This window comes from Cebus imitator, unplaced genomic scaffold (assembly GCF_001604975.1).
Source record: "Cebus imitator isolate Cc_AM_T3 unplaced genomic scaffold, Cebus_imitator-1.0 Scaffold121, whole genome shotgun sequence".
In the NCBI taxonomy this organism is placed as follows: Eukaryota; Metazoa; Chordata; class Mammalia; order Primates; family Cebidae; genus Cebus; species Cebus imitator.
In genome coordinates, this window is record NW_016107436.1 from 3,456,916 (window position 1) to 3,469,635 (window position 12,720).

General features: G+C 38.7%; 1 protein-coding gene and 2 non-coding genes across 3 annotated transcripts in view; 2 read left to right on the plus strand and 1 right to left on the minus strand.

The window, feature by feature from the left end:
* Positions 1-993: 993 nt before the first annotated feature.
* PPM1D (protein phosphatase, Mg2+/Mn2+ dependent 1D) overlaps positions 994-12,720 on the minus strand; it is a 56,242-nt gene continuing 44,515 nt past the window's right edge. Inside the window, exons 6-7 of the mRNA XM_017539727.2 lie at positions 8,756-8,998; positions 994-2,452 (exon numbers count right to left, since the gene is read on the minus strand). Of these exons, the coding sequence (XP_017395216.1) occupies positions 1,895-2,452; positions 8,756-8,998 (801 nt within the window). The 3' untranslated portion in view covers positions 994-1,894. The remainder of the gene's footprint in view (positions 2,453-8,755; positions 8,999-12,720) is intronic.
* Positions 2,903-3,011, plus strand: LOC119472870. The gene has a single exon (XR_005202052.1). It is a non-coding gene; the product is annotated as a U6 spliceosomal RNA (small nuclear RNA).
* LOC119472875 lies at positions 3,521-3,622 on the plus strand. The gene has a single exon (XR_005202055.1). It is a non-coding gene; the product is annotated as a U6 spliceosomal RNA (small nuclear RNA).

Below are 12,720 nucleotides of genomic sequence, written 5' to 3' on the forward strand. Positions count from 1 at the left end.
TTTTGAGACGGAGTCTTGCTCTGTCACCAGGCTGGAGTGCAGTGGCATGATCTTGGCTCACTGCAATCTTCGCCTCCCACGTTAAAGAGATTCCCCTGCCTCAGTCTCCCACCCACCCGAGTAGCTGGGACTACAGATGCTCGCCACCATGCCTGGCTAATTTTTTGTATTTTAGTAGAGACAAGGTTTCATCATGTTGGCCAGAATGATCTCGATCTCCTGACCTCATGATCTGTCCACCTCGGCCTCCTAAAGTGTTGGGATTACAGGCGTGAGCCACCGCACCCAGCCTATTTCAATGTATTCTACATTAAAATAAAAAATTCAGTGTGCAAAAATGAAGACTTTAAGTTGTATTTTAAACTCACTCTAGGTAGGACACGGTGGCTCACACTTATAATCCCAGAACTTTGGGATAATCAGACGGGCAGATTACCTGAGGTCAGGAGTTCAAAACCAGTCTGGCCAACATGGTAAAACCTTGTCTCTACTAAAAATACAAAAATTAGCTGGGTGTGGTGGCACACGCCTGTAACCCCAGCTTCTGGGGAGGGAGGCTGAGGCAAGAGAATTAGTTGAACCCAGGAGGCAGAGGTTGCAGTTAGCTGAAATCATGCCACTGCACTCCATCCTAGATAAAAGAGTGAGACTCCGTCTGAAACAAATAAAATAATAAATAAATTTAAAAAAATAAACTCACTTTAAAGCATGACCATGGCACAACAGAATGTTAATCCAGGTCAAGCATCCCTAATCTGAAAATCCGAAATCCAAAATGCTCCAGAATTGGGAACTTTTTCAGAGCCGACATGATGCTCAAAGGAAATGCTCATTAGCGAATTTTGAATTTCGGATTAGGAACGCTCAAAAGCTAAGTATAAAGCAAATATTCCAAAATTTAAAAAAATCTGAAACACTTCTGGTCCCAAGCATTTTGGATAGGGATACTCAACCTGCACATACCATTAAAATAAACCAACAACTACAAATCCAGCAACATGAAGAACAGTTCACTGATTTATTAGATGAACGTATACCCATATAATCAATGAAAACTGTATGATATAAAATAATTTAAAGACATGTTGGGAATTTGCAGCACCATCTGTTATTGAAATAGCAAGGAAAACTTCACATATTTTAAGCAAACACGAGAAGGCAGTAACTACTTTAAGACCTAATAATGTCATTGGTCTGGTATGAAAAAGAAGGGAATTGTTTTCGGCAAACACACTTCCTTCTATGCCAAAGATTTAGTAAGCATATCTGATGATTAAGGTTTTAGAAAAATGCTACTGATGTAAAAGATACTGCATAGTATTTTAATTGGGACAAGACTTACTGTAGCATGGCTCAACACTTCTATGAAAAATTTAGTTCTGAATTATGAAATCAGAAATTAAAAATGTTTGAAAGATACTTGTCTCTAAGAAACATGAAGTGAAACACAGGTCACTATGAAAATACATCACTTTTCCAGCCTGCTTAATAATTTACTTTAAAAAGTTGCGCAGTTTTCAAGACAAGTGGCTTATACAAATTTTTTAATAAGCATTTTAAAAAGTTTAAATGTTTTTCTAAAATCTAATAGATTCTTTTGATTTCTTTAAACATTTAGCCCTGTTGTCACGATTACTGTGTATCAGAGTAACAGACTGAATTTGTGTGGATACAAATGTATACAAATTTTACAGCAACTTATACCCTAACATCTATAAAATTCACATTTATAATACAAGCAAGTACAAGGCCAGGATAAAACTGCTGAATTCCAAAAAGTCAAACTGTATATTCTTTTAATTTTGTCCCCTTAAAAAAAGTTCAACTTCGGCACCAAATTTAAAAAGCCCTCTTATATCCTAAGTTTGGAAAAACCTCATTTCCCAGATGCATTTCAGCAAACACAAACAGTTTTCCTGTGTTGATGGAGTAAAGGATTTCCAATTTTCTTCTGGCCCCTAAGTCTGCGTCGCATGGTGAGTTTAACAGAGTTCTTTCGCTGTGAGGTTGTGGGGAGATTTGCAGGCCGAGCACCACTACTTCGACTTAAGCCATTTCGTCTATGCTTCTTCATCAGGGGGCCAGAATTGGACTCTTCTAATGTCCTTTTAAAGTTTGTTGGAGGGGTTCTTTCAATTTCTTGGGCTTTCATTTGGCCAGGAGTTGACATCTTCAAATTTTTTTGGTCCATGACAGTGTTTGTTGAATTAGTAGGCACAAGGCCAACTGGCAGGCTATTATTCAAAGAATCATGTATCCTTAAAGTCAGGGCTTTAGCACAATTTTCTTCAAGTGGTTCTGGATCTTTTGAGGGCATGACTACACCCTGGACATTCCCTCGAGCTATCTCAGCTGGAACCTCTAAAAAATTCTCTGAGAAGGCATTGCTACGAACCAGGGCAGGTATATGGTCCTTGGAGTTCAGTCGTGGCCATGAATCCTCCTCCAGTGACTGAAAAATAAGGTAAAACAAATAAGAAAAAATTTATCCTAGAACTCAACAACCCTATGCATGTGATATTAGGCTTCTTATGAAGCTATTAGGATGGCAAAACATGGTATGCATTCGCTAATTCGTTCACCACCTATTTACTAAACTATGTGTAAAGTTTAATGGGAGGAACCTGAGTGAGAAGACAACATAAAGTAAGAGTGATTCACACCTGTAATCCCAGCACTTTGGGAGGCCGAGGCAGGCGGCTCAAGAGGTCAAGAGATCGAGACCATCCCAGCCAACATCATGAAACCGCATCTCTACTAAAAATACAAAAAATTAGCTGGGCAAGGTTGCACGCCCCTGTGGTCCCAGCTATTCGGGAGGCTGAGGCGGAAGAATCGCTTGAACCCAGGAGGCGGAGGTTGCAGTGAGCCGAGATCATGCCATTGCACTCCAGCCTGACGACAGAGCAAGACTCCGTCTCAAAAATACTAAAATTGGAACGATACAGAGAAGATTAGCATGGCCCCGGCGCAAGGATGACACACAAATTCGTGAAGCGTTCTAAAAAAAAAAAAAAAAAAAAAGTGACATTGAAATCTGTCTTCAGGGTAATAAATGAAATTATAAAATAATCTATTCAAGTGGGTGAAAATTCCTGTGGTCACAAGTTTTTCTGTCCACTGGCAGGTAACCAAAAATAAGACACATTAAAGAACAAGATTTCAAACCAGACCCTCAAAATTAACCATAGGCACACATTCACTCTTCCACTATTCTATACCCAAACATGGTGAAGATCAAAAGTATCACATACTCTGTGTATACCTTTTTTTTTTTCTTTTAAAGACGAGGTTTCACCATGTTGGTCAGGATGGTCTTGAACTCCCGACCTCAGGTGATCCGCCCGCCTTGGCCTCCAAAGTGCTTGAATCCAAGCGTGAGCCACCATGCCCGGCCAGTGTATGTTTTAATTTTACTTTTGGCAATAACATAATGCTGATGAAATTGCTTAGTTGTTTTTCAGAAAAGCCTTATATTTTCCATAAGAACCATCAAAAAAATAATTTAAGATGCCATTAAGTGCTTGCTACAGCAGCACATATACTAAAATTGGAATGATACAAACATTAGCATAGCCCCCGTGTGAAGATGACACAAATTCATGAAGCATTACCTATTTCAAAAAAGAAAAAAAAAAAAAAAAGCTTTTAAAAAAAATCTCAATTTTTGGCCAGGTGCAGTGGCTCACCCTTATAATCCCAGCACTTTGGGAGGCCGAGGCAGGCAGATCATTTGAGGTCAGGAGTTCAAAACCGGCCTGGTCAATGTGGTGAAACCCCATCTCTACTAAAAGTACAAAAATTAGCCAGGCATGGTGGTGCATGCCTGCAATCCCAGCTACTCTGGAGGCTGGGGCAGGAGAACTGCTTGAGACAGGGAGGTGGAGGTTGCAGTGAGAAGAGATCGTACCACTACACTCCAGCCTGGGTGACAGAGTGAGACTCTGTCTCACAAATAAATAAATAAATAACAAAAATTAAAATCTCAATTTTCTAGTAATGAAAACTAGTGTAACCACTGGGGGGATGGTAGCACCTCGGTGGGATAAGCAACAAATTTGTGGTTTTTTTGTTTATTTCCTATCTCCTAAATTCTAATTTTTGAGTATGTAGTGTGGAAAACATTACAACATTAAAGCACATTATTATAGCAAAGTACAATATTAAAGCAGCTATGTCATAATGGAAACTCAGATGAATGTTTCTTTGTACCCATCCTGCAAACACTAGATACTGTCCTGTGATCTGAGAAAAGTAGTACACATGGGCCCCTACTGAAATGGTTAGGGAAACTCCCAGTTGATGAAACAAAAGAGAATTATCGAGGGCACTTACTGTTCTTAAAAATCCTGTTTTAAAAAACCTTCATGTCAATCTAGACAGATATGCACCACTACTTTGGGTGTAGTGCTCTAAATCTACATATACGCAGAATATCTGCTCATCTCCAGATAAGAACATTCTTACTATCAAACCCAACTCTTCCAAACTAATAACATTTCACAAAATCATTGTCTTAATAGTTTATCAAGGTCCAGAGTTAAAGCATAAATACTCTCTCCCCCAAAACATGTAAAATTTTCCTCAAGTGGACTCTCAATCAAATTTACTACAATTCTAATAGATTTTGAAAAGCCCAAGCAATCCTTTTGTAGAGTGGCAAAATAAAGACATATTGATCTTTCTCTGATATAAAATCCTCTATTAATAAACACCTTTCTTAAAAGTGCTATATAAAAGTGTACTTATAATAGGAATGTTTCCTTTGTCTAGAATTAAAAGGAAAGGAAAATAAGAAAGGCAGGGAGGTTCAAAAATAAAAGGGAAACTGAAGGCACCCAGAAGCTTCTTTTTTTCTTTTTTTGAGACTGAGTCTTGCTCTGTCACCTAGGCTGGAGTGCAGTGGTACAGTATCTGCTCACTGCAACCTCTGCCTCCTGGGTTCAAGTGATTCTCCCTCAGCCTCCCGAGTAGCTGGGGATAGATGTGTCCGCCACCATGCCTAGCTAATTTTTTGTATTTTCAGTAGAGATAGGGTTTTACTATGTTGGCCAGGCTGGTCTCAAACTCCTGACCTCAAGTGATCCACCTGCCTTGGCCCCTCAAAGTGCTGGGATTATAGGGGTGAGCCACTACACCTGGCCCAGAAACTTGTTTCTAAAATGATCTCAATCTAACCACAAACATTAATATGCTTTACTAAAAAACCCATATATATTGACTTTAGGACCAATGGACACTGAAGAAAAGAACAAAGAATTCTCAGTTACTAACAGGAATTCCTCTATAAAAGAAAAATAATGGGATGATTTCAGAGTTAACATAATATATTGTAATTTCTGTTTAGCTGTGTGCCTTTTTCTGTCGCCAGGCTGCAGTGCAGTGGCATAATCTCAGCTCATTGCAACCTTCCCCACCTGGGTTCAAGGGATTCTCCTGCCTCAACATTCCAAGTAGCTGGGACTACAGGTGTGCACCACCACCCCCAGCTAAGTTTTGTAGAGATGAGGTTTCACCATGTTGGCCAGGATGGTCTTGATCTCTTGACCTCAAGATCCGCCCGCCTTGGCGTCTCAAAGTGCTGGGATTACAGGAGTGAGCCACGGCACCCGGCCAGCTATATCTTTTTAAATGCATAGATTATTATTATTCTGACACTACAGGTATGCTGGCTTCCCTTCCCCCACTTTCTCCTTGAACTTTTCCTTTTCCTTCTCTTTTTATTGGCATTTGGTGGGAATACATTGCATCTGTTAGCACAGGCAACTGTTTAGACTTTTTAGACTTACCCCAGATTGATTTGTATTGCTAAGCCCTGCATGTTCATAAAACAGTTATGTTATATTGAGGTTGCCCCCTAAAAATACATACTTTAAAAAAGTTCACTGCTTCAGAGATCAACTTTCTCCTCCCATCTACCCTGTAATCCAATATTAAACAATTAATTACAAACTGGTGCCTAACACACAACTAAATCTTAAGTTTTAATTTTCTGAATCTCTTTCCTCTCTTCTCCATTCCTTTCTTATAAATCTTAGCTTGTAAAATATAGCTAAATTTAGTTTTGCCCTAAACAAAGAGAAAGAAATGTGAGTCACGGTGATCTACCACTTAAACAAAGGCTTTTCCACTATCTTCATCCCAAAACAAAGGCTAATTTATGTCAGAATTCAAATGGAAGTTGACATGTTTACAGACAAATCTAGTCTCAAATGCCTAGTGTGAATGTGAATAAGTCTCTGAAACTATTCAACATTATCCAAACAATCATTAAATTTGTCTCTACGCACCGGGCGTGGTGACTCACGCCTGTAATCCCAGCGCTTTGGGAGGCTGAGGCAGGTGGATCACCTGAGGTCAGGAGTTCGAGACCAGCCTGACCAATATGGTGAAACCCTGTCTTTAAAAAAAATAAAAATAAAATAAAAATAAATTTATCTCTATGCTACTAAACATGAGATAACTTTAATAATGATATAAATGATATAGATAAAATATAGTCAGGAATATTCAACTTTATGTCAATTAAGGTAAATAAAATAAACCAAAAACAATTTCTGGGCAGAAATTTGTCTTTGTTACTTGTTAGATCAGAGCCAACAATATTAATTATTCTGAATTAATCTAAATATTTTCCTGTATTTGGGCAGGGCCAACTGGTTAACAAATAACTATACCTGCATATAAGTTTTGGCATACATACATCTCCTTATCTTTACTTTGTTATTATTATTAGGTCACTATCAGAATTTAAGTAATTTTTAAAATATATTTTATGTATGGGTTTACTAATGCCAATCAGTAGACTGCAATAATTTTTATTTGGGGTCAATATTAAGAATGCCCTTTTGGGCCGGGCATGGTGGCTCACACCTGTAATCCAAGCACTTTGGAGGCCAAGGCGGGCAGATCACCGGAGGTCGGGAGGTCAAGACCAGCCTGACCAACATGGTGAAACCCCGTCTTTTAAAAAAAATATATGCATATACATATACATATATATATATATATAAAAGAATGCCCTTTTGTCCCTCACACTGTTCCCCACCCTAATGTCTCCTTCTCTATACTACCTAAAGGTCAGTTTATAAGGGAACATAAAAGTAATAATTACATACAAATATTCAGAAATAGGCAAATACACAAACATAAGCTCCTTCACAGCTTCAAAAAGAAAATAAAGGTTTTAAAAGGTTTCAACGTGCATTACCATTCAGTTTTCAATGAAAGCTTTTGTAAATTAAAATACTCCATTTTGGCAGGGCACAGTGGCTCACACCTGTAATCCCAGCACTTTGGGAGGCGGATGTGAGTGGATAACCTGAGACCAGGAGCTCAAGGCCAGCCTGGCCAGCATGGTAAAACCTCATCTCTACTAAAAATACAAAAAATTAGCAGGGCGTGGTGGCAGGTACCTGTAATCCCTGCTACTTGGGAAGCTGAGGCAGGAGAATTGCTTGAACCCAGGAGGTAGATGTTGCAGTGAGACAAGATCATGTCACTGTACTCCACCATGGGCCACAAGAGTGAAACTCTGTCTCAAAAAAAGAAAATATTCCATTTAATCTGACCATATGTGTTTTTTGCCATATGTATGTAAAGTGAAAGAAAGCCAAGCAGTGACAATACATTTCCAAATACTGACTACAGGATTACAATGCCCAAATTTAAAGGCCTCTGACACTTTAAAAAAACTGCCTGAATAGATGACATTAGATTTTGCTATATTTCCCATTTTAATGGTCAGTCTACTGAAAACACATTCTCAGAAGGCCAGATTAGCCATACTATATATTAAAGCAATTATCAATCAATATTGCTAATTTTTATTGGGAAAAAATTAGGATGAAAACACAACCAGGTATTTGAATTCTTAGTAAATCAAAACAGGAAAGTATGATATCAACTTAAAATTTGCTTATTTCACAGCATATCTTACACTCATTCAATATTAACATGGATAAAAAACAGGAATAAGATTTATTCTTTTTTTTAGACAGAGTCTTGCTCTGTCACCAGGTACCAGGCTGGAGTGCAATGGCACAAACTTGGCTCACCGCAACCTCCACCTCTTGGGTTCAAGCAATTCTCCTGCCTCAGCCTCCCAAGTAGCTGGGACTACAGGTGTGCGCCACCACGCCCAGCTAATTTTTATATTTTAGTAGAGACGGGGTTTCACCATGTTGGCCAGGATGGTCTCGATCTCTTGACCTTGTGATCCGCCTGCCTCAGCCTCCCAAAGTGCTGGGATTACAGGCGTCAGCCACTGTGCCCAGCTGAGGAATAAGGTTTCTTATACAAGTTAACAGACAACCAGTTCTAATGTCTGCTATCCTCAGGTCCAGCTCAATCTTGATTCTCTACGACCTTGTTTGGACAGTTTAATCTCTCGGGTTTATTACTGATAAAATGAAATAATAACATTTGCTCTACTTCTGGACTATGAGATTCAAATTAAATATATTTAAGTGCTTCACTAACTTCTAAATACTTTAAAAATAATGTTCATGGCATCAGACGGCAAACAATAATATTTTTAAGGAGCCAAAATCACCTTTTTATTAGTTCTGTACACACAGCTGGCATTCAGATTAGTACTGATGTAAAGATGGCTCTTTGATAATAAGTTACATCACTTTGTTGAATCGAGTTCAAATCCAAAATCCTGTAAGAATTTAAAAATTGTTTCCAGGTGACACTAACCAAAGAATTGATGACAACTAAAATATAACTTAAAAACTATGGAACTATATACCTTTACTGGTGGTGTAGAACATGGGGAAGGAGTCATCACACAGGTTTCTTGACTATTATAGGAAGGGCTATCAGTCAGGTTCAGATATAACTCATCTTCATTGGTAAAATTTCCCTGATTGTCCACTTCTGGAGAGATGCAGATTACTATGGCACTAGTGTTATCTGCTCGGAGCATACGCTGTCTCCAGCGGCCTAATGCTCGATTCACAAGCATTTTGGCACAAGATTGTCCGTGCTCACCCTGTATTCAAAAGAACAAGGAGAAGGAAAGTAACTCAGATTTAGCTGCCACTACATCTATATCAAATTAAATAATTGGTGTTCATTGTGGCCTAAATAAAGCTCCCAAATTTTCACACATTATCCCCAGTCTCCTTAGCTATATTAAAATAGTACTTTTCTGAATTAAAACAAATGCTAACAAAACATGGTTTCAGACTGTCATTAAATTTCACTCAGATGTTATTATCAAGAAACTCAGCCTTCACTGTAACTTTAATTAGAAAAAGTTATAAAAAAGTTACTTAAAAAGAAAGTAAACATCAAGTTATTTAGAAAACATAATTCACAAACAAGACAATCAGGCATGGTGAAAAAAATCATTACAGAGGATCAATTTCCTCCTAACATAAGAGCTTCTGCAAATTGAAAACAACGACTCAACATAAAAATTGTCAAAGGATATAAACAAAATCCAGAGAAAAGGAAATACAAACAACTTATATGTGTGTGTGTGTGTGTGTGTGTGTGTGTGTGTGTGTGTGTTTATACATATAAACAGTCAATGTCACTCATATGGGGAAAAAATAACACGGTAACTGCTTATAGTATGGAGAACAGGCCGGGCGCGGTGGCTCACGCTTGTAATCCCTGCACTTTGGGAGGCCGAGGCGGGTGGATCACGAGGTCAAGAGATCGAGACCATCCTGGTTAACATGGTGAAACCCCGTCTCTACTAAAAATACAAAAATTAGCTGGGCATGGTGGCGCATGCCTGTAGTCCCAGCTACTCGGGAGGCTGAGGCAGGAGAATTGCTTGACCCCAGGAGGCGGAGGTTGCGGTGAGCCGAGATTGCGCCATTGCACTCCAGCCTGGGTAATAAGAGCAAAACTCCGTCTCAAAAAAAAAATAAAATAAAATAAAAAATAAATTAAAGAAGTATGGAGAACAAATATATACCAACCAAATGAGTAAAGGAAACAAAACCAAAAGGATCTCATTTTATGCAAATAAATGTGGCTTGGAATAAAACTTTCAGTGTCATATATAAATTTAAAATCTGCTAGGTTTCACAGAATAGAAATGAAAATGATGTACTCCAGAAAATAAGCCTACATGGTTTTTGTTTTGTTTTTTTTTTGAGATGGAGTTTTGCTCTTGTTGCCCAGGCTGGAGTACAATGGTGCGATCTCAACTCACTGCAACCTCCGCCTCCCCAGTTCAAGCAATTCTTCTGCCTTAGCCTCCCTAGTAGCAGGGATTGCAGGTACCCAACACCACACCCAGCTAATTTTATTTATTTATTTATTTATTTTTAGTAGAGATGGAGTTTCACCATGTTGGCCAGGCTGGTCTCGAACTCCTGACCTCAGGTGATCCACCCGCCTCAGCCTCCCAAAGTTCTAGGATTACAGGTGTGAGCCACCGCGCCCGGCTGCCTACATGTATTAAAAGTACCTGAAGAAATAAATGAACGATGAAAAAGAGTGGAAATCTGTTTGTTTGTTGTCTTTGAGACAGGGTCTCCCTCTGTCACCCAGGTTGGAGTGCAGTGATGTGACCTCGGCTTACTGCAGTCTCAACCTCCTGGGCTCAAGTGATCCTCCCACCTCAGCTATTCAGAAGGCTGAGGCAGGAGAATCAGTTGAACCCAGGAGGTGGAGGTTGCAGTGGGCCAAGTTTGTACCACTGCACTCCAGCCTGGGTGACAAAGTGAGATTCTGTCTCATAAACAAAAACAAAAGCATGTTATTTGAATAGATGCCGAGAAAGCATTTCATAAAATTGAACATTTCTTTTATGATAAAAAACCCCTCATCAAAGGTGAGTATAGTAGATATATACCTCAAAATGACAAACCCACAGCTAACATCATACTGAATGGGGAAAAAAATTGAAGGTCTTTCCTCTAACGACTGAAATAAACAAAGATGCCCCACTCTCACTACTGTTACTCAATACAATACTAGAAGTTGCCTGGCCGTGGTGGCTCACGCCTGTAATCCCAGCACTTTGGGAGGCTGACGCACGTGGATCATTTGAGGTCAGGAGTTCAAGACCAGCCTGACCAATATGGTGAAACTCTGTCTCTACTAAAAATACAAAAATCAGCCAGGTGTGTTGGTAGGCACCTGTAATCCTACCTACTCAGGAGGCTAAGGCAGGAGAATCTCTTGAACCCAGGAGGCAGAGGTTGCAGTGAGCCAAGATCGTGCCACTGCACTCCAGCCTAGGAGACACAGCAAGACTCTGTGTCAGGAAAAAAAAAAAAATACAAAACTGGAAGTCCTGGCCAGAGTAATTAGGCAAGACAAAGAAATAAAGGGAATCCAAATTGGAAACGAAGAAGTCAAATGAGCCTTGTTTGCAGATAACATGATCCCCTACCTATAAAAACCAAAAATGCCACCAAAAAAACTGTTAGAGCTGATAAATGCAGTGACATTACAGGACACAAGATCAACATACAAAAATCAGCAGCATTTACTATACTAACAGCAAACAATCTGAAAAAGAAATCAAGAAAGCAATCCCATTTCCAACAGGTATACAAATAATAAAATACCTAGTAATCAATTTAACCAAAGTTGTGAAAGATCTATAAAGGAAAACTAGAAAATACTGATGAAAGAAATTGAAGAGGACACAAAAAAATAGAAAGATGGTCCATGCTTATGGACTGGATGGATTAACACTGTTAACATGACAATAGTGCCCAAAGCAATTTAAAGATTCAATCCCTATCAAAATTGCAATGACATTCTTCACATAATTTTTTCTTTAAGCTCAGAATTTATATGGAACCACAAAAGATCCTGAATAGCCAAAGCAATTCTAAGCCAAAAGAACAAAGCTGGAGGCATCACACTACCTGACTTCAAACTACACAAGAGAGCTACAGTAACAAAAATAGCATGGTATTGCTACAAAAACAGACACATAGATCAATGGAACAGAACAGAGAACTCATATATAAATCCACACAATTTGCAGCCAGCTCATCTTCAACAAAGGTGCCAAGAGCAACAATAAATGGTGCTGGGAAAACTGGATAACTATATGCAGAAGAATGAAACAATACGCCTATCTCTCACCATACACAAAAATCAAATCAAACTGGATTAAAGACTTAAATCTAAGACCTCAATTGGTGGAATAGGTAACCACAATTCTATTCTCTCTCTTTGTGAGATCTACTTTGATCTCACAAACTATGAAACTACTAGAAGAAAACATGGAAGAAATGCTCACAATTTTTGCATGAGACCTTAAAAGCACCAGCAACCAAAGCAAAAATAGGCAAACGAAAATACATAATCATCAGAGAAATGCAAATCAAACCACAATGATGTATCATCTCATGCCAGTTAAAATGGTTTGTATCAAAAAAAGGCAACTGCAAATGATGCTGAGGATGTGGAGAAACGGGAACCCTCAAACAATGTTAGCAGGAATGTAAATTAGTGTACCCACTATGAAGAAAAGTATGAAGGTTCCTCAAAAAAAAAAAAACAAACAAGTAAATTACCATATGATCCAACAATTCCACTACTATACATATATCCAAAAGAAAGACAATCAATACATTGAAGGTCTGTCTGCACTCCCATATTTATTGCAGCATTATTCACAATAGTCCAGAAATCCTCCCACGTCAATTTCACTTAACAGATGAATGGATAAAGAAAATGTTATTCAGTGCACTGGGAGCATGGGGAGGAAAAAAGATTAAAAAAAAAAAA